This window comes from Drosophila busckii, chromosome 3R (genome assembly GCF_011750605.1).
Source record: "Drosophila busckii strain San Diego stock center, stock number 13000-0081.31 chromosome 3R, ASM1175060v1, whole genome shotgun sequence".
NCBI lineage: Eukaryota > Metazoa > Arthropoda > Insecta > Diptera > Drosophilidae > Drosophila > Drosophila busckii.
Genome location: NC_046607.1, coordinates 18279827 through 18302725, shown reverse-complemented (window position 1 = coordinate 18302725; position 22899 = coordinate 18279827). Strand labels below are relative to the sequence as shown.

Genomic DNA, 22899 nt, shown 5'->3' with positions numbered 1-22899 from the left:
ACAAATTGTCTTTCTTTTCGCTCTTAGCCTCTGTGAACTGTCACTGAATTGGCAGAACAATGCCACACACACACACATGTATAACTAATTAAAATTCAGTACATGCCGTTATTAAATATTTAGCTCAAAAATATTTTATTAATTTTCAGCAATAATGATAAATGACATTTTGTGCTATAAAATCAATCAAGCTATAAAACGCACAAAAGCAAACAACAGCATTTAAAATATGTCAAAAGCAATTAATTATAAAATTCATAAACCAAACAACACACACACACAAATAAATAAAAATTTCGTTTGCCTGCAAGCACAAAACACAAAATTTTATTTTGTATGAAAAATGTAGCTGACAAAATTATCATTGAAAGTAATTTGTATAAAAAAAACAAGCAGCAAGCGTTAGCTGCAGCATAAATCAGCAGACACTGTACGGGCAGCAATTATAAAAAACAAAGCGGCAGGCAGTGGGGAGTGAGCGACAAAACAACAACAAATGTTTTTATAACAATTTTTCGGTGGATTTTGCTCAGGGAGCAGCAGCAATGTGATAATGTTGTTGGTAACACATGTTTACAGTTATAGCAACCACAGAAATAACAACAACAACAACAACAGCTGCTGGCAGACGCCGCCGCCAACCCCCACCCGTTTAGCCATCGGCTGTATGCACATTTTAATCAGTAAACAAACGGTAAAAATATGACAAACAAATTAATAAAATGCAACAACATTGATGTTAAACAAAGTTTGCGCTACGGGGGGTGAAGGGTGCGGGTTGGGGTGTGTGCCGCAGACACATTGTGATAAATGTGAAGCCACGCAGCGACTGTTGGGGGCGTGTGCCGCGCCCTCTGCCTTTGTGCTAAATTTAGCTGCCAAATGCAACAAACAATCGGCATTTTTTTTTCTCTCAGTCGCCCCCTACTTTGTCGTTTAATTGTCACAATTTTGGGCCTGCACAAATGGCATAATAAATGTTGATGATGTGAGAGACAGCGCAGGGGGAGGGGAGGTGAGGGGATGGGCTGCAGCACTCAATCCACTCGCATCCATTGCAACTCTAGTCAACCCGAAACACACATTGATTGTTAGCGGAAGTGATTTTTGGTTTTAACGCACGACTCGACGCAACATGCAGTTGCATCAATCAGTTTGCCCTCAGCCACACGCCAAGCTATAGCGCCAACTAATCCAGCACACTATAATATCGAATAATGTGGAATTTATAGGTAGACTATATTTAGCTGCAAGTTTGAAATAAATATAAGCTTGTATATTACTAAATATTTGGAAATTTATTACTCAAAAATATTTAACTATAATTAATTAAATATCATAGATCAATTTGCATTACTAATTCAACGCACTATAATATCGAATAATGTAGAATTTATAGGCAGACTATATTTAGCTACTAGTTGGAAATAAATATAAGTTTGAATAATACCAAATATTTCTAAATTCATCACACAAAAATATTTAACTATAATTGTATTAAAAGTTTTACTAATCCAACAACTTTAATATCGCTTGACTTTATATTTATTTCAAACTTTTAGCTAAATATAAAGTATAGTCTATAAATTCACATAATTTACAGATAATAAGTTTGAAATAAATATATATCTAAGTCCGAATAATACTAAATATTGTTTTATTCATCATTCGAAAATATTTAGGTATTTGCATAGTTCAATTTTCATTAATCCATAATATATAATATCGTATTAGGAAGAATTTATAGCCTGGCCTTATTTTTAGGTATCAAAGCTAGCATAAGTCTGATTATTATAATTTATTGCTTGATTCATTACTCGTAAATATCTAATTAATGCAATTTTAAATGCAGCGAATATTTAAATAAAATATAAAAGGCAATAAAAATAATAAATATTTGCGCAAATATTTTAAATATTGTTATAATATTCAACTTATTTTCTTTCAATGAAATATTCTTGAAAATTCAGCAAAGTAGAATCAATCGAAATTATTTAATACTTATCAATAGATATTATTCTTTAAATGTGCTAAATACTTTCATTTTTATATTATTTTATATTTTATATTTCTACAAGTGTAACAGCTACGCGCTTGATTAGCAGCCTGAACCAATGTTGTTGCGTACGCTTGTGTGTGCAACAGTGTGGCAACAACAATATCATGAAGCGGCGGCGGCGGCAATCAGCGTCGTCAACATAACCACAGTCAACTCAATGACGAGTATAGCTTAGATGGCCTATTATGGTTAGAGGCGAATCGAAATGTTACACAAAGGGGGCATCAGTTGGATGTTGATGTGGCTGCTGTTGATGATGAGCATGGGGGTCGAGCTTAAAGGATTTGGAAATACGCGTTTCCGGCCTTGCAGCGCATAATTAAACAGTCCCCAGCTGGGGGAAGTCATAAATAATTAAGCGAGTAAACTCCAAAAGCCAAAGCCATGGATATATAACAACAATTGAATGCTGCTGCCTTTGCCTTTGCTTTTGTTGCTGCTGCTGCTGGTCAGTGAGCATTTTGTGTTGTTTGAGAGCCGCAGCAATTACAATGGGGCAAAGGTCATTGTAAGCCAAAATGCTTATCAGCGTGTGTGTGTTTTGGTCGCTCTTTGTTACTTTTCAATAATAAGCAGCGCCGCCATGCACTTGCGTGCTCATAAATTATTTATTTAGAACTCGTGCAGCGGCTCACAACATTTAACGACAGACAATAAAGTTAATAATATTTCTGCGCCTGCCGCCTGCTTTGTCAACAACTAATTGAAACATTTTTTATCTCTCTCTCTTTTGCTTGTTTTTAGCTAATTGCAGGGCATGGGCTCATTAGAAAACTTGCTGTGTGTGAAGTATATGTCTAACATATGAAGCAATTAGAAGCAGCACTAAAAGCGTCTATAAATGTCAAGTGACGAGGCGTATTCGCGGAAAAGCCAAAGGAAAAACCACACGCTTTCCAGTCGCAGGCAGCAACATGTTGCTAAGCCAGCCACGCTAGCAACATTCACAGCGCACAACAACACAACTTCGTCGAGCAGCAGCAGCGTCGTTTAGTCGTGTTCGTGCTTCGTCGGTTGCATGACGTATGCGTAGCAACAACAACAACAACAGCAACAATAAGCAGCTAATAAATAAAGCCAAAAGTAAAGTAAAGTGCGCATTATTAAAAAATTAATAAGCAACAAAGTGCAACAAATCAAAATAATATTTAATCAAATAAATACAATTAACAGTGCCACATAGTTAGTTATAAATTATATGCTACACACATGATTTATATGCTCATATATATAAACTGCTGCTGCAGTAATCTGTAGCCAAATCTGGCGTCGAGCATGCCAAATTAATTAACTTGCTCATCATCATCAAGTGGCGCAGCAGCTGCCCCATTAATTACACATTTAATTAATGTCATTTGACTAGTGTGAGCCAAACGCTTGCGAAAAACCGTGAAACGAGTATAAAGCGCGCGCGTTCGCCTGACAATGTGGCAGACGCTATCAACGCTAACCACATCACTCAAAATGCTCCCCACGGCATTGCACTGTCAGTGTGAGCGTCGTCGACAACGCAACGTCAGGTCAAAGCAACGATGCCCGAACTTCAGCAACAACACGGAAATGCAAAGTCATCTGCTGTATGGCAGTGCGTCCAGCTCAGCAACAACAGCAACAGCAACAACAGCAACAGCAACAGCAGCAGACAGCATGACACCAACAGCAGCAACTGAGACGAGTGTAGGCAGCCATGGCGAGTATAACACGCGTAGGTGTTCATGTTGCAGTCGCAACAAGGCCAACTACACGCTGCGCTATCTGATGCTGCTGCTCTGCTGTCTCTGCCTCGTTTGTGGTAAGTACAACAAGCTCACTGGCAATTGCCTTGAGTTCGAGACTGACTTTTGGCAAAATGCGCTTAAATGTCGCTGATTTAGTAGACCGCAAACACAAAAAGCGAGCAGTTGTCTGCTCCAACACCGCAAAAAGTGCAGCCCAACATTAGCCCACCAAACAAAACAGCGCACAAAAAAATAAAAGCATAGCCAAGCTAAGCGCCAAGCGCCCCAACAGCACAAATCAAGATGAATTTCCGTGCATTTTTGTGCAGATTTTTGCTGCTGAGCAGAAAAAAACAAATTTATATATACAAACAGCACGAGACGAAACGAAACGAGACGGGATATGTTACAAGCGCACTCTGAGCTGACAGCACACAGCCCCCGAAAAACGCTTGTGTGGTTTTTATCCCAAAAGTCGCAAGCGCTGCAGCTACAGCTAAACGTAAAAGCATTTCTAGTGCTAGCTAGCATACACTATAAAAGGCAATAGAGCGACTAGCTAAATAGCTGCAGTTTGCTGCGATAGTATCGATAAACAAGCTGTGGCAACAATTTTAAAAATATACATTTTATAACTAAATGCAAACAATAGTTAAACTAAAAACATTTAAGTTGTTTGCAGCATTTAGTTATAGCGTTATTATAGCAATAATATCGGTAAGCAATCGGAGCTTTAGCTAATACTGAAATGCATCAACGATTTTAATTATTTTTAGTTGATATTTTAATTTGACAAATCACAAATGACAACAGTGCAAAGAATATAGACATAGCTGTTCAGGCTGCAGTAACTAGTACATTTAAAGCTATCGATAGTTTTGATAAACAAACGCAACTGTACTGCTACTCAACTGTATTTTTAATACATTTGCTGCTATATTAATAATTTGCTTTAGATAAAAAATGCAAATCTCAAGTAGAAAAAGTACAGACATAGCTACTTTGGCTGTAACATATTTAGTGCTATCGATAGAATTGATAAATAATCGAAATATTAAGCGTATTTTTAACACATTTGTTGCTAATAATAATTTTTATTTAGTAACCATATAACATTAAGCAAAATAAATACATTGCTTTAGTTTGCTACATTCACTTACATTATCGATACTATCGATAGTCTAACATTTGCTTTAATTTAACTAACTTTCACTTGACTAACTATATGCAAATGCACTCGCTTTTTTATAGAGCATAAATAAATAGCTTAACGTATAATTTGGCAAAAAAAAAAAGGCAAACATTTAAAATAGTGGCAAGAAATAGAGCAAGATTAAACGGCTGAGCCAACAGCAGAGCGCAAAAAAAAAAAACAGCAACGAGTGTCGAGTGAGTGAGAGACAGCACTGCGAGCGTAATACAAATTGACTTGTGTTGGTTGCTTTCTCTTTTTTTTTTTGTATACCTCTCATTTCAACGTTTTGCACAGTTTGCACTGCTGCTTTCAATAATTTTGCTTGATTTTGCAGCTGCACTTCAAGCAATTCTTGCAGGTTTTGCTTTTTTTTTGAGCTGGCAGCACTTAAAACTGAAATTAACTTTAGCGCACGAAACTGTGCAACGAAAAACTAACAAGTCATGTACATGTGTGTATCTGCGTGTGTGTGTGTGTCTGCTGGCATTTGTAGTGAGCTGCTGCTGCTGCTGTGTGTATTGCTTGATTATTTCGTTTGGAAATTGATGCTGCAATCAATTATAGAACAACACAATGTTCAAAAAAAAGCAAAGCAACCAATGCGCTTGCCACAACACTAAGAGTAATGGGGCAGCTTGGTACAATTGGTAGCTACAGCTGGTGGCTTTAAAGCCAAGCGCTTTGTAATCGATTTTGCGCCCGCAGCGCTAAAATAAACCAAAATCAATTTAGTTAAGCTCAGGCAAGCACTTAAAGTGGGCGACACAACCCCAACTAATCAGTATAAATAAATATTTATAATTAATTTAAAATATAAACACGACTACAATTAATTTCGCGCGCAAAGTATGCGGGCAACTTGTAGTGCCAAAGCAACACAGTATATTGCGTATACGCAAAGCGACACACAAGCGCGAGCGAAAAGGTTGAAGGCACACAAACTATATATATGAATAAATGAATAAACGCATGAATAAGCAATCAACAATAATAGCCAGCAAGTGCTGGCAGCCAGCAGCAGCGACAGCAGCAGCGTAAGCGAGTCTAAAGATTAAAAGCCACCGCAAGCAGTTGGCAAAAATTAAGATGAAAGAAAGCTTAAAGAGCCGCAGCAGCAGCAGCAACTGCGACTTCCGTTAAAGCACAACCACGTAGCGCGGGTGTGGCTTGTGTCCAATGGCTAATGAGTCCACACGCCGCCGTGGCAGGCATCAGGTGTAGGCTGTTGGGCGATTGGGGCGCTTGGCATGGAGGCATTCGACTGAGCGTGCTTAATGAACTGCAATCAATGTTGGCAGTCGATAAGAACGAAAGGCGACTGATTGTGCGTGCAACATGAGGCTGACCGCAACTGTACACACACACACACAGATACACACACGCATAAGCAAATACAGGCGCATACCACAAATGATTTATATAGTGCGCTTTTGGTTTGGTTTTGGCGCATTAATTGCATACATTTTTGTTAAAAATTTATTTATAAAAAATTGTCAGTTTTTAATTTGATTTTAAACACAATGCTGTAAAATTTAACTGTAAACTTTAACTTGCGTTTGTTTGGCATGCGCAATTTATATGAAAAATACGTAACAAACATTTATTTTTATGTTTGTTGACCGCAACAGCAGCTGATAGCTGCAGCTGTCACAGCAGCATGTGCCACATAGTCTGATAGCATTATTGATGACTATTTGACAAATACCAAAAAGCATAAAAAATGTTGCTCAAGCTGCAGACTGTGTAATAAAATGAAAGAAAATTTTTAATAAAAGTTTGCACAACGTCAAACTGAGTGGGCGAAGCTTTTACAATTATGCAAATATGACACACACACACACACACAATTGTAGTTTAGCAACTGTGAGTACATTAAAGTGACGTTAAATATCACAAGCACTTCACTGTGCAGAATTAGCCATAAATGCTGACCAAAATGTTAGTTGAAGTGAGTGAAATCGCATAAAAACTCTATAAAAAACTTTTTGCTAACATTTCAATTCATAATTCAGCACATAATTATATCTAACTTGACTGAGAGAGCGCCGCACGGACATTCGCAGTATGTGTCAGCAACTTTTTAGAATTGTTGCCAATTTGTTCGTGCACATTTTGACACACACACACACACACACAGCAATAAACTGAGGGCTGGCAATTTGAAATGAGATTTCAACTCTAATTCCGCTGTTCACAAATTATGCAAACAAATTTTGCGGCACGCTGCTTCGCTTCGCAGTTTGGCAAGTGTGCATATAAAATGTGTAAATGTATTATTTGGCCTGGCTTATGCATTATGCCAAATACATAATTGTGTAGCACTGTAGTGAACTGCACTGAAGTTATTTTATTCATCGTTTTGTAGTATATATTGCGTTAATTATCACTGAACGCTGTCAAAATATATAACAGCTGCAGGGCGACGGCGAGAGCGAGAGCGAGAGATAGCACAAAATTAAATTTTGTTGTTTGTTGTTTTGGGGCACACATAATTACATCAAGTATGCATGTGCTAAAGTTGCCGCTAGAGCTTCAAACATTTAAAGCAGCTGACAGTGAAAGCAAAAGATGCAGAGTCCTTTAAAAAAAGATTATTACATGCAAGGCTCCAGAGCGGGTAGCTTAGCCATATAAACAGTTTGGATAGATAATCGACATAGCAATGCTGGGGTAGAGAGCTAGAGCTATAAGTTTAATTGCTTTATGCCACACAGTGGTGCAAAAACTAGCAGAAAAAAATGCTTTCAAATTTAAATGTCTAACTGACTTAATTCAAAATAAGTTTACTCAGCAATTTAAAGCCTGACAGTACAGAACTCGCTTCATAATACTTATACATCAAATAAAGACAAGCGTGCAACATAAAATGGTTTAATAAACTATAAATAAGTATTATTAACATAACAAAGTGCAGTGCACGCTAATTTAAAGATTCTAATAAGTCATATGAAAAAGCAGACAATATTGATTAATTTTTTAAAATAAATTTAACAATGTTAACAAACTATGATATAGCTGTAGCATATATAAGAGTGAGTGGGAGAGTTTACTTACCATGTTGGGCGTAGATTAACTGAAGCAGCTTAACATAGAATAAGGAAATGCTCATCGCGAACTGAAAGACAGAGAATAAAACTTTAAATTTATTTATTTATTTTATAGCCAGAGCAACAAAGGCCGTAAGGCTGAAACTTTAAATTAGTTTAATTCAATTTATGCGAACATCAATTCAATAAATAATAAATAGCAGAGGTAGAAATCAAACATAGCTTAATATTCTAAACAGAGTGAAACAGATTTCTGAATAAAATAATATATAGAGCTTTAAAAAGATATATATATTTGCTGAAACTCTTAAATTGACAACAAGCCACAAGACTAAGGCCAAGAGCTGTTAGTAGTCTCGACTAAATTTCAATTAGCAAGCTGCTTACACCGCAACGCTGATGCTGACTGCGTTTTATGCTCTTCAAATATTTTTATGAGCAGCAGCCCACTGTGCATGCTGCTGCTGCTGCTCACTTTACGCGCAGTAGTCATCGCAGCCACATGACAATAAAAATATTACTCATGAATTATCACAAGTGAGTTCATCACACGAACCTTTGCAGTGCCTGCGCGCCATTGAGCGCTTTGCTTGTTTGAGAGTTCTGTGCTGCTCAGTTCTGTGTTGCTGGCAAAAAGTTTGTCTGCCATTTTACGCTCAGCTCCGCTCACTTTGCACTTGCAGCGCACAGAACGCGCATATTTGTTGGTAAATCCAGCAGCAGCAGCAAACTTTATGACTGCATATGGTTAAGTGTGTGTTTGGCTTTGTGTATGCTGCATATTGTCATAATATTGAATGCATGATGTATGGCATTGTGCAGTCAATAAACGTTTTATGATCACAGCTGCACATATATTTTAGCTTGTGACAAAAGTTATACGTAGCATAGTCTATAATGCTTGGCTATAGCTGCTATATGCAGTGTCTTAGCAACCATGACATGCCATTAAATGAGTAAGAGACATAAGCCTAAATGCTGCCTGCCTGCCTGCCATACGCATGGCAACACACAATGCCAAAAGTCGTAAGTCCTCACTAATTTTCAAAGGAAGCATAAAAAAGCAAAAACATTGTCAGTCAACAGCTCTGAAGTTCAAACGGATATTGCGACACGCCCACTTTGTCGTTAGAACTCTGCAGACTTTGCCACCAACTGGGCACTGATAATATTGCCTAGCTAAAGATATAGACATGTGTCGAATCAAGTAGTCGACGTTAAAATATGCTGTAGTTTGTTAATAGCTAAAAAGTTTTAATGGCGCTGGGGATAACATGTTGACTACATAATAATTGCTAAATAAACGTTGCATAGCTCACAGGCGCCATTTAGCTTTGGCTCTCTAAGCAGCTTAGGTGTCCAAACTTAGGCCCCAATAAGTCAGGGTATGGCAACTTTGTTGCACTGAGAGTGGAGTGTGTGTGTTTGCCAGCACAAAAAGCGGCAAACAAAACAGAACTAAAAACAAAGCAACAGCAGCAATAATACAACAGCAAAAGAGGTTTACAAGTTCTCGTAAGGCGGCTTAAACGATTTGCGAGTTTATGAAAAGCCAAGCACACACACACAGTTGTAGCTTGTGTGGCATGAAAAATTGTAGAGCAAATGGAAAATTGCTTTTTGATGTACTTCCACCATCAAGTTGGCGCATGCATGCTTGTCGACATTATCATCAATTGTTGTGGCTGTGCCAAACGCAAAAAAAAGGAAAAGCAGAAAACCTTGCTGCACTTTAAGCTGTTTGCATTTTCAAAGTGGGTGGGGTGGGCTGCATGTTGCAATCGCCGTCACGTAGCAGCATATTTTAATCTCAGCTTTTTATGTGCACCAATGCGCTTCGGCAGGCAGCAGAAACTTTGACGATATGGTATAACGCTTGATATGGATGAGCCCATTGGCCAAACGTTACACATACTATGGGCGCGCACTCGTATCAATATTGTTTTACGGCTCTTTTGGCTCGAGCGGAGTGTGGAGTATGCAAATGTTGCCACGTAGTCAGTCAGTCTGTCTGTCCGTCTGTGTAGTGTGTGTGTGGGGGTGCAACTGTTGGCAATTTGTGGGTTTTACCTTTTTGATGGCATGACTGCCGTTTACTGTCAGATCAGTCTCGACTACCTGGCTGAATTTTATGGGCACGGGCACAGGCCTTGGCTCGTAGTCAGCGTCCAGCCAGCTGCGCGCGGCTGGCTGCATCAATTTAAATAAATCACATAACGTTTCTCTCCCATTCTCTCTCACTCTCTTGCCAGATGATGCGCATGCAACGCTGCGTGATGTCAACCTGCTGCCGGAGCCGCCGGCGGTGCGACGTGGCCAGTCAGTGACGCTTTACTGTCTGTATGAGTTGGACGGTGCGCCGCTTTATTCCATTAAATTCTATCGCGGCCTTATGGAGTTCTATCGCTTTACACCCGGCGAATTTCCGCATACGAAAGTCTTTCAATATCCAGGCATCAAAGTGGACGTAAGTTGCGCACAGCTTGTTGCAAGTACCACACACTACTTTTATTTATTGCTTTCAATTTACAGGAGCCTAGCTCCAATGGCAGCATGGTCATGATACGCAACGTGGGCTTCGGCCTTGCAGGCAATTTCAGCTGCGAAGTAACCGCCGATGCGCCACTCTACTCAACCGCCACTGCCTATGCAAATGTTCAGGTTACGCGTAAGTACAACACACACACAACCAAAGACCTTGTCTCATTAGCGAACAAAGCCACAAGACAGCAGCCAACACAGACAGACAGACAGCCAACAATGGCAGCAGCAACGCCTCAACAAGCAGACACTTGACAACAATAGCAGCAGCAATTATATAGAAAAACTTGCACAGCAATTGAGTTTAGGCATGCCGAATATAAAAGCAAGAAAATAGAATTGAAAACTAAGCATTAGAGCAAGTTGCAAGCAGCGCTTTAAAAATTCCAAGAATTAGAATTGTCTTTTAATCGAATACGAAGTTAAACTACAACTGGCAACAATTTGAAAAGAAGTTGCAGAATTAAAGTTCAAAATATCAATGCGTATGCTTTACTTTGAATTGAGTTATTTATTCTTTAATACAGCATCAAAGCAAGTTGCAAGCAGCACTTCAAAATTTCTGGGAATTAGAATTGTCTTTTAATCGAAAGCTATTGAGAATCAATCTACAATTTTCATATCAAAGAAGTTTCAGTTAAATTGCAGAATTGAAGTTAAAATTGCTACAGGAATGGAGCTATTTATTTTCTAATAAAAATAGAAATGAAAACTAAGCAGCAAAGAAAGTTTAAAGCAGCTTTGCTGATTTCAAGGAATTAAAATTGTGAACGTGTTTCAAATCAATCTTAAAATAGCAACAATTGTTGTTTGAATTCAGTTTTAGTTTCAGTTATAAAGCAGTATTAAAATAAAGTAAGGTTGCTTAGGCTTTGCTTGGAATTGTTGAATTTTTTAATACACAGAAATTTACGCAGAATCCAAATCGAGCATTTCTAACGAATTGTATTAATTATTCATAGAAAACATTTTATATGCCTCCGAATTTCCAAGTAAATGTCTTGCCCTATTTTGATTTGATTGCAGAATTACCTGAAGCACGACCTACGCTACTAACGGAACATTTACGCTATGAGCCCGGCGATATATTGCGAGCTAATTGCAGTGCACCACCATCGCGACCAAGAGCCGAATTGCGTTTTACTATAAACAATATACCGGTAAGTAAACAAAGCAGCTGCAATATCAGTTGCAATGTTAAATATGTTGAGCTAATTTAGTGCAAAGGCTTTGCGCTTATTAAACCGCAGTCAAGCATACATTGCGTATACGTAACATAGAATTTGAGCTGTCTTTAATTAAAATGTGTAGACGCACGAAAATGAAGTCAATAAATGCTGAAAAGGGTTTACAAGCATTTTGAATGCCAACAATTTATCATGAAGCTCAGAGCAAAAAGAAAATTCGAAGGCAAGGCAATCGTCATATGCATACGATTCAACTGGGAGCGACCCTTAGCATCATTAGTCATTTTATGCGGCATTTTTATCATGCTGTGCTCTTGTGGCTGCTGCTGCTAATCAGTTGCATAAATCAGCAAGAAATAAAAATACAAGACTTAAAAATCAAAGTCGTTTTCATTTTGACCGCTGGCCATGTTGGTTTAACCTTTTTGTCGCATTGCGGTTATTAATCATAGAGCGAGACAGCAATAGACATTTCAAATAAATTACATTTAAAAGTTGTGCGCTGAGCCTGCAGCAGCAGCATGCGTTTCAAAATGAATTTACGAGGCAACACTTTTCAGTTGACACGCCCCCTAAAAGCAGCAGCAATTCGATTGTGACCCACACACACACATAGAGACACACGCACACAAAAAGAAAACTTATTAAACGCTTCATAAATTTTTATATTATGTCTACCCACATCATCAGACATAACGTGCAGTCGCCTTCGTGCTCAGTCGCTCGCTCGCTCTCTCTCTTAACGCTAACAGCTCTGCTTCTTATCCGGCCATTTTGTATCTGTCGCGCTGACTGTTGTCTACTTTTTTGGGCACACACACACACACATATGCAGGCCGTTGAGCATTTTATCTAGACTTCGCTTACTGCCTTGCCACATCCAGTCAACCAACTAATGACAAAAACCAAGACAAAAGTACAAGCTGCCTTTAGCCATGTTAGTTGGCCTGTGTGGCTTGGGTGTGGGTTAAATGCCTGCCACATATAAAATTTTATGTCTGTTATGTTTATGTTGGCGTAGACAGCAGCAACATGAACAGCAACAGCACATCATTCAACTGGCAATACTCTTGCAATTTAGTCTTTAGCCATATTGAATTATAAGCTTTGGCTCTTTAAATTGGCCAGCTTGACTGCAAAAATCTTTTGAGCATTGCGTATGGAATATTCATGCAACTACAGCTATTGCAAAAACTTTTGCTGTTGATTTAGTTTTTGCAACTTTTAACTAACATTTAGTGCAAAGCTTCGACGCCTAAGCAAACTTTGAACTTTTCTTAATGGAAATGTAGCCTCGGCACTGGCACTGGCACTGGCATGTGGCAATCGAATCAAGGGCATTAGTTAAGCTTAGAGAGCTGTCGAGCCGCTGCTTACTTTTTTTCTGGCTAGACAATTTGGGGATTTATGCGTGTATTGATTTTTCTTTGATAGATTATTTATGTATTGTCGCCCCAGCTGGCCAAAGGTCCGCAGGCACATTATTAAAGCTAAGCAGCAGTCAGTGCTAAGCTTCAAGTGTCCTATGATTAATAGCAGCAGCCAAATCGATATTAAAGTCTAAGCTGCATAACAATTTAACAAATGCATAACTAGCAGCAATTTTATATTTGTGTCAAGCCTAGCAAATTAACATGACAACGCTTTGCCACACAAAATTTATTAATGGGCCAGCTATCAAAATGAACTTAGCAAGGCAAGTTGGGCTGGTTGGCAAACAAACAACATGCCAAATCAACAAAGTTAGCTTAGCTAAGCAATGTTGATGTTGTTTGAAAACAATTTGCGCCAGCAAAATGTTTACGCAAGCAAATCCAAAAGTGTGTGCGCTTTAATTGCCAAACTTGTGGAGTGTGAGACAGCGCGCTGTACCTGCTAAGGAGGAGTTGGGTGGCTGGGGGAGTTCGGCAGCCATAAAGGTAAATCACTAGAAATATGAGGGTATTTACACTTTTGGGTCGCTGCCTCAGCCACATGCTTAATTAAAGCGCTTTGGCGTCTTAAGAGTTTCTCGTAAATAACGCAGCATTAAATGCTATGAATGCGTGCGAAAGAGAGCGCAAGCGAATTAACTAAAAATGGCTTTTTATGTTTTTTGGTTGTGCCTTTGCTGCCAGCGCTAGAGCCAGAGCCAGCATGAAAATAAAAATAAAAATAAAATTCAAATATAAAGTTAAACCAGAAGCAGCACAAAAAAAAACAAGCCCAAAAGCAAAATGTCGCTGTGTGTGTGTGTGTCTGTTGTAAAAAAGGGTTGCAAACAACAACAATAAGAAGCAGAGCAATAAAGCGATTGTGCAGCTTAATGTTGTGGGTGTGTGTGTGTGTGTGTTAGTTGCTTGAGAAAAAAGTTTACATATATGCCCAACTAGTTAGCACAATACTTACATACCCTGTAATATATATAAACTGAATTTCGCTTAAAGCGCAACTTTTAGCTTGTGCTGCGTTTTGAGCGCTAAGAAAATTGCTGACCCAAATTCATTTGAAGGCAGCACTTTTAGCTTGGCACAATGCCTTACACCTTTTTGCAGTTCAGGGTGGCTGGCAAAAATACGTGGCGCTTAAATGAGTTTGTAAGTGGAAATGAAATGCGTATTTATTGTATTTAAATTGGCAAAGCTTTACGCATAGCACCACTCGTAGTTAAGGACAGGTTGCTGCAAACGGAAATGGCACACACTAACACTAACACACACACACACATACTTATACACATTTGCGCAATGGCGCCTGCACTTCCTTTTGTTGGCACACAATGGGCTCTGCAGCAACTAAAAGCATTTTGCAACATGACTGTTGCTGCTGCTGCTGCGTAAAGATGCGCCAAACGGAAATTATGTGCCCAAGCCCAAGTTGGCGGCAAATCTCTGGCAAATGAAGCGGAAAGCATAAGCACACAGCATAGCTGTGAGTAAAAGCATAAACACATAAGCAACAGCATCAACATATGCATATGCGGCAAGCGTTAAGGTCTCTGGACGAGACTTAGGCGCAGCTTTGCTCGTTGCTGCTGTTGTCAGTGCGGAAATGAAATTTTTAAATGCATACACAGCGAGCAGCAGCAGCAGCAGACGACATGACAGGCTGTCCTGTCGGACAGACGCACAAAATGTTGCCTTTATTGCCTGGCAGTAACTCAAAGGCAAAAAGTGTAAACAGTTTGCATAGCAGCAACAGCATACAACATGCATGCGCAACAACCTTGAACAACAGATACTCAAACAAACTGTCGGACATTTGCAGAGAGAGGCGCACAAAATGAAAACAAAAACAAACGTCAAGGGAAAACAAACATAAAACACAGCTGACTTTGATATACACTTTGCCTTGAACTCGGCTTAGCGCAATTAAAGAAAGTTTAAATGCGTAGCAGGCAGCTTAAGTCCAAGAGCTGTCGATCTGTTACACTTACAGACTGTTTACAGCTTGTGTTAAGTTGAACAGGTGACGATCTGTTATAGCAACAGAGCATGTTATTACTGCTAACAGCCTTATGTTAAAGTTAGAATCGTTAAGCTGTTATGTTAAGATCAAGAGCTGACGATCTGCTATGCTTACAGACCATGTTAAAGTTTGAATCGTTAGCCAAGTCTGCAACCAGCTGATTGCCCACTACAAATTCAAGTTCTGCTCAGGCAAACTCTTTTCACAACATTAAACAAACATTCTTTGCTCGCTTTCAAGTTCTTTCACACATGCTTACCCTGTCTACAATTTGCTTAATAGCAAAGTGTATGATGAAACATAAAAAGCCAACAAGGCGTATGAGTGTTGCCATTGCCATTGCTTCTGCTGCACTTGTAACATTGAAAACTCGTTTTTAAAACGCGCCAACAAGCAAAGGGCAACAAAAAAAAGAAGAGAAAAACAGCAACGAGTAAAGACAACAACAACATATATGCGAAATATGACATGGCAAAGTCCGTTCGTTTTCAGCATCCGCTTCCCTAGCAGCAAATGCAATGCACACACTTGCGCCGCTCGCATGGCCATTGCCATTGCCAGTGCAAGTGACTGCTCTGCTGGCTGCTGATGCTGCTGCTGCTGGCCGCTGGCCTCAGTTTGGCTTACAATATTTGCCAGTAGCTGCCGACGTGGCCGCAAGTGCAGCCTCGACAGCCCCCACCCCGCACATAGAGTCGACAAATTGCCAACAGATAAGCATAGATAGTAACTTTTTTGCTGAGGGGACGGGGGGGCGTTGCGGGGGCGTTGTTGCTCTTAAGCTATGCACTTGGCAAATATATGCATATATACTATATATATTTTTAGCACTGCCAGCGGAAGCGGAAAGCAAAAATCAGTTACAACTGTGCATGCACATACATGCGCATATATTTGTCTGCTAGCTGAGAGTTATGAATAATTTAAAACTACTTGCAGGCTATGCATATGTTAAGCAAAACAATTCGCATTGTTGTTGTTGTTATTGTCTCTAGTGGCTAAGCAATTAACTAAGCAAACAAACATTGTTGTCAATTTAGCAATTTTATAGCGAGATGATGAAAATGTGTGAAAAATAATATAATAATAAGCAAACACCACACTGCGTGTTTAATCGCCCACAGTCAATGCACAACTGAACTCGCAAGCGTTTTTCAAAGTGCATGTCGCTTAGAGAGCGTGAGCGATAACAGTGTATGAACGAATGTAGCGCTGCTCGCCTCTTTGGTTCATATGCGCTGGATCGCTCAGTGCTGCGATTGAAACTAAACTAAGTCGAAGCGCTGAGCGATCGAGTGCACGAACGAAAGAGACAAGCAGCGCTGCTTTCGCTCACGCCATAATACAATTATACATATACATATATATATATACATATATATAGCGGACTGCGCTCTTCGTTCTGAGTGTTTCGGGTACTTAGCTTCAGTCGCTCGCTGGCGACCAGCACAAACTAAGTAACCCAAGAGCGCAGTCCGCTACCTTGTATTATTGTATCATGCTATCGCTCACGCTCTCTAAGCGACTTGCGCTCACACCCTCAACGCTTGCACATTGAAAAATGTGTCTGAGTTCAGTAGTGCATGGACTGTTGGTGATTAAACAAGTGCGTTTGGCCTGGGCTTTATTTTGACTGCAGTTAGAAGCTGAGCTGAGAGTTAAACTGCCCTTCAGTCTTAACACTTAACAGCCTTCAGCTTAAGACTAAAGTTAGCAGCATTGCGTACATTGGTTGTATTGACTAAACTAATTTAACTAAGCTAGAGTTAGCAGCATTGGATCTACATACATTAGTTGTATGGAATATTGTATTTGAATCATAAAATAAAATGTTATTGCTTGAAGAATAACTGAACTGTAGATGTTTAAACAAAATGTAAATAAAATGTTTCAATTTCCCAAAAAACTGTTTGCAATGAATGCTTAGATCTGTGGGCTTGCAAATTAACAAAAAATATTATGCATTTGCATTAAAGTAATTGAGTAATTAATATGAAAGAAAAAGGGCTCATTTGACTTGAGAACTAGAACTAAGCCCAAGAACAATAACCAATGCACCCATTAAGTTTGACTTCTAATAAAGAATAGGACTTCGCTTATGTGTAGCTTTTACTAACTGAACTAAGCGAAATCTTTATCAATCAATGAAAAGTTGAAGCCAATATTTATATATATGTAAATACATTATATAGATCTCTATTTAATTCTCATATTTTGTGTAACTTCCTGTCTGTTTGCTCAGGTCAGCAGCGATGATGAGATTCAATATATACGCACAGTTGAGAACCTAATCACAGCCAGACTGAACCTCAAACTGCAACTACAGTCAGCGCACTTTACTAACGCCCATGGCAATCGGAATTTGCAGTTACATGGACTAGCTGTTAATACTATGTACATGACAAATGCATTGATAGCCAATGCGGCCAATGGTCATGCTGGCAATGCTGGTGGTGGTGGTGGTGCCGCTGTTGGGAGTCTCATGTTGCGTTGCACGGCGAAAATTGGTGATTTATATCAAGACTACAAGGAAATCGAATTGGGCACACCGCAAAAGGATCCGGTGCCGGCCAGAGGTAAGCCACAACCACAACAACAACAAGAACAGCAGACAAACAAACAAATGAGCAAACAAACAACAGCACTCAGACAAACGGACGGACATACATTTGTTTTATAAATGCATTTAAAATTTTACAATTTTGCAGTTACACTATCGACGAACTCGGGTCTACGCAATTTCTTGGAAACCTATTTTAATACATCGGGAGCAAGAGCGACGAGCAAGAAATCTAATAGCATTGGCTGCATTATTGTAGTTTGCTATTTAATCAGCTTATGCTGGCTAAGAAGCAACAACAGTTAAATGCAAAAATAGCTAATGCAGTTGTAAGCTACACACACAGACACAGCCATACACACACACACACATACATAAGTAATAGGCTTAGATGCTGAAGCGCATTTGTGTTGCAATTGCTTTTCGGAATATTGTTTTTGGTATTAAATAAAGTTTAGCGACATAACTGCATTAATTATATGTGTAATCGTATGTATATGTAAACTAATTACTATATAAATTACATAATATTTGTTATAAACACACACACACACGTACATTTTGTAAATATTTATTTTGTGATGTAAGCTCCATTGCACGTAATTTAGATGAAAGCAACACAAACACACAACATGGTTAATTGTTAATGAATGGATTATTTAATGATGCATTAAATATTGCATAAATTATAAATTCAATTGCTGCCACACACACACATACACACACTTATACATATACGAGCAAGTATATCATGCTTAAATCTAAGTAAACAATTCAAGCAAATCAAAACAATTTAATAATTGTCATTCAACCAAAAAAACCAAAAAACATGAATTTTATATATATAAGAAAAAATGCATTTAAAATAAATTTGTGAACAAATATTCTATACAGCAGCCAATTGTCAATTCAATGCATTGCAGCTTGGTAAGTAATTTACTATTTTTTACTATAAATCAGCTAAACACTCAGCTTAAGTTACAAATTGGCGATTTAATGCTGTTGCATAAATCATTTTTATTTTATCAATATTTGTTGTTGTTGTTGTTCGTAAGCGCTAATGCATTTCGCTTGCGGGCGTGGCCCAACAACATGCAAACGGAACTCAATTCGTTTGGCCAACTGCAACTCAAAATGGCCAGCACGTTAACTCACAGGCAAATGCATTTGCCATTTGGCCAAGGCTACAACTTGGCCAGCGGCCAGTGGGCAAGTAATGAAAGAAAGAACTACTACGTTTGCCAAATAGTCCAAACACAACGCACAGCCAAGCGCCGACTTCTTCTGCTGCTGCTGCTGCTGCTTGTCCACTTAGGCCAAAGCGCGCGCGCGCTATTTGCAAAGAAACAAAAAGTTAAACAAAAAACGCGCACACTATGTAAGGCAGCTCCAAGATGGCACCACAAAGCGGAAACGGAAATCGGAAGCTGCAACTGTGCGCCGTGCAATCGGCCAAAAAAGCAGGCAATAGGCGTTGCCACACCCAAACCAGCAACAGCAACAGCAACAACAACCGACAAGGGCTGGCATAGCGATAAAAGTGTTGCAATTTATGGTCAGGCTGAACGGCGCCCAAGTACGATACACACTGCACTGTGTGAGGCAAACAGTTAGTATGGCTGGCTAGCTGGCTTGCTGGCTGGGCAGGCGAGGCTAAAGTTTCTGGCTAATTGATTTTGCGATTTTATCTTTTAATGACTTTTTCACAAAGTGCAGCGCTTAAATATACACAAAATATACTATAATATATAGTGCATCTACACATAATTGATTTTAATTACATTATTGTGCAAACACTCGCTAAATTGCAGTCAAAGCGTTACAAAAGTTTAAAAGTCTAGCAAACAGTAAAGTAAATAATAAATAATGTTGCAAACATATGAATTAGTGTTATGCTGATTTAATTATTAAGTCAAATTGTTGCAGCATTGGCTACTTTGAGGCTCTTAACAATATAAATGTTGGCAATAAAAAATTAAGCGTTAATTTAAAGTAATGCCGCTAAGTATGCAACGAATTTTTCTTTAGCAGTTAGCGCTGCAAATAAATTTAGCAGCAGCTCTCTGATAAAAATTGCAATTAATTAACGCTCAGCAGCAAACTCAAAGCACATTTGCTATCAAAATTCTCAGACTTAATGTACTGCCTTACTTAACATTATTTTTAGCTACGCCATAATGTCAATTCAACAAGAAAGTTTCAGCACAATTGCTTCATTACTGTTTAAAACATATTTATGCAAGGATTGGACTCGACACACACAATCTGCTATAACAATTGATATTGTATGCATGCGCTGAATATTTGATTTGTCAAGCACTCTTTAACTTTGGGCTCTGTGTGGTACCCATAATCTATTTTTTATGTAATTTTATGTATACGCTGATTTGGGCAAATGAAATTTGTCGCAGAGTATTCTACATATATATATATTGCATATGCTACGTGCAACTTGATGACAAATTCATCATTAATGCTGCGGCTAGGTGAGTTTTGCCTGTGTGTGTGTGTGTGGCAGCAACAATGGCAGTTCGTTAGCGGCGGCGGCGCAGCCAAATGGCAATCAAAATTAAATAAACATATTTTATGCAGCAAACGAAATTTAATTTTAATGTTTTTATGCGTTTTTCATGATTTTATAACTCATTGCATTTTAATTAAAATGGCAAAAACTTTAACGTTTGCAAAACCGAAATTGATAACGCACCCAGCCAATGAACAAATTCGCATAAATTTTGTTGCTAACCCAAAAAATGTTCACAAAACAAACTAATTATATAATAAACCATATCATATATACTATTCGAGTGCTATAGTTGCATAATGAGCCTGCTCATAATAATATTTTTCATTAAAAACATAAACTAATTTAAGCGAGTTTTCAATTCCACTTTATATGCTATTTGTCATTATTTTTCGTTGCGTGTATATTTACACAAGTAATTTGCATTTAATTTAATTTCATACATATTTTTTAGCCATGCATCGAGGCCATAAATTGACAATTGCACTAACCGGCATGGACGTTTCATTAAAATGTAATAAATATAAATTATATGACAAACAAAATTTTTGCATTAAAAAGTCTGACAGTTGAATTTATATTTGAGCCACTGTCAGCTGCAACTTGATGATAGCCTAGCAAGCAGCTTAAAGTATTTTCCAAATGTGATGTGTGTGTGTGTGTGTGTGTGTGTGTGTGGCACACAAATGAGAAACCGCGGCGAGAGCAGGACGCTGCTGATTTAGCTGATTTTGGGATTAAAATTTTCAATTTATGCATGCAGCTGCACGTAGGATTTCGACTCAGCTCGATTGTCAACGTAATTTTCACAAGCGGAATACCTAATTGTGCGCCCACTCGCACACACACACACACACACAGAGAATACAGCATACAAAAGCTCATTACGCATACGCCGTGTATTGCCGTGGAGAGGCAAACAATGCAGTAGCAGCAGCAGCGAGTATGGCAACGACTACCGCCACATCATAAACGTTTGAACCACATTTGAGCGCAGAGGCATTAAGCATTCCACAAAAGTAACTGCACAATTATCTGGGCCTGGTTCTGGGCCTGGGCCTCGCGACATTTACAAAGGACTTGGAAGTGGCAGCTTGCAGCTGCAGCAAGTTGCAACTACCACGTACAACTTCATGCACGTCATGCGCTGGTCATGTTTGCCACACGCAACTGCAACGGCAACAACAATGGCAGCTAACCTATGCCACACGCTTAATGCAGCTGAGATTTATTATAGAGTGGGCAGGCCAGGCAAGCAAGCTCAATTTATGTCTAACAGAGTCTACAGCTACACAGAAAGAAATTGCGGGCTAACTAGAACTAATCAATTCGAAACAATGTGAGATAGTTGAATATTTCAATACTAAATTCATTGAATTCAATGCCAATTGGACTACAAAAAATTTGCTAAAGGCAAACTCTGACTGAATTAATTTTGCAACTGCGTAGTAAATGAAATATAATTTATCGTTACTAGTATATTTTTATATTATTAGACATAGATCATATTTCATATTCTATTACCAAGTCAATGCACTTGCACAACGTCTCACATGTTACGTGGGTCGAAGAAGACTTAAGAGGCAACACCCCCAAGACTTGTCAACTAGGTTTATAACCTAGTTAATCTAATATCCTATTATAGTATAAATTTATTATTAGTATTATAGTATAGTTTACTAACTAATTTAACAGCAAAATACACATCTGTATAAATTGGAATTTTATAAAAAAAAATTACCAAATTAGAAATCGAAGCTTTAACCATCAGATTAAGACAACCGCCCTACGAATAAATTTAATCTTTTGATCCCAGTGCATCAATTCTTCTTAATTTGCACTTTCGTTTCTTGCAGTGCACACTGCTCTATATGTTCCCAAGCAGGCTTAAATCAATTGTATTGAAACGGACTTTTAAATTTAATTCTACAATTGTCAATGTTATTTTTTTATTTTGGGGCGCGCACTTCCTTTGCACATAAATTCCAGCGCGCTGGTCAACTGACCCGACCCGACTGCAGTTGCTTGTTAAGCCCCACTAAATTTTCCTACTAAGGACACTCGAGTAGCAACAATGACTTCATTTCCGCCGCTACTATTGTGCTGTAGCTTCATTGTGTAGTAGTAGTAAGCGCTGTGGCCTGTGTGCTTAGCGTCTTTGCTGGCCTTGTAATTGTTTTTATTTACTTTTTACCTTGGTACACCAAAAAAAATGTGAATTATTTTGATTGTATTTTACTTTTTATGGCTGTAAATATTAGTTGGTTTCTCTCTTTTTTATTATTGCTTTGCTTTGCTTTGCTTTGCGGTTAGCATCCGCATTTGCTGCTTTTGTTTCAACAGCAATTTTATTTACGCATCTCTATTCGATTAGAGAGCAAGCAGAGCCAAAGGCAATTGTGGCGCACTGGCTAAATTGTGTAATAGAGCTGACTCAAATTGAATTTGGTCAAGAATGTGAAAAGGCACAAGCACACACACAAACACACATACAGTATGAGTTTGAGCTCAAATATGCCAGCGGGCATAAACAGTTTAAAGCTGTTAACTCGATTGAGTTTAAGCAACTTGTCTCCTCAGTTTATAACAAACTTATATCTAAGTTATATCGAAGGCATCAT

General features: G+C 38.6%; 2 protein-coding genes across 2 annotated transcripts in view; both read left to right on the top strand.

The window, feature by feature from the left end:
- Positions 1-3286: 3286 nt before the first annotated feature.
- On the top strand, positions 3287-18576 carry LOC108604827. The gene is made up of 6 exons (XM_017994440.1): positions 3287-3851; positions 10272-10486; positions 10552-10687; positions 11587-11720; positions 17437-17770; positions 17903-18576. Exons 1-6 carry the CDS (start codon positions 3485-3487, stop codon positions 18058-18060), a joined length of 1344 nt encoding a protein of 447 aa, XP_017849929.1. The 5' UTR covers positions 3287-3484; the 3' UTR covers positions 18061-18576.
- An 85-nt stretch (positions 18577-18661) lies between these two features.
- Positions 18662-22899, top strand: part of LOC108604216 (serine-rich adhesin for platelets) — a 61560-nt gene continuing 57322 nt past the window's right edge. Inside the window, exon 1 of the mRNA XM_017993581.2 lies at positions 18662-18681. The gene's annotated coding sequence lies outside the window, so the exon portion shown is untranslated. The remainder of the gene's footprint in view (positions 18682-22899) is intronic.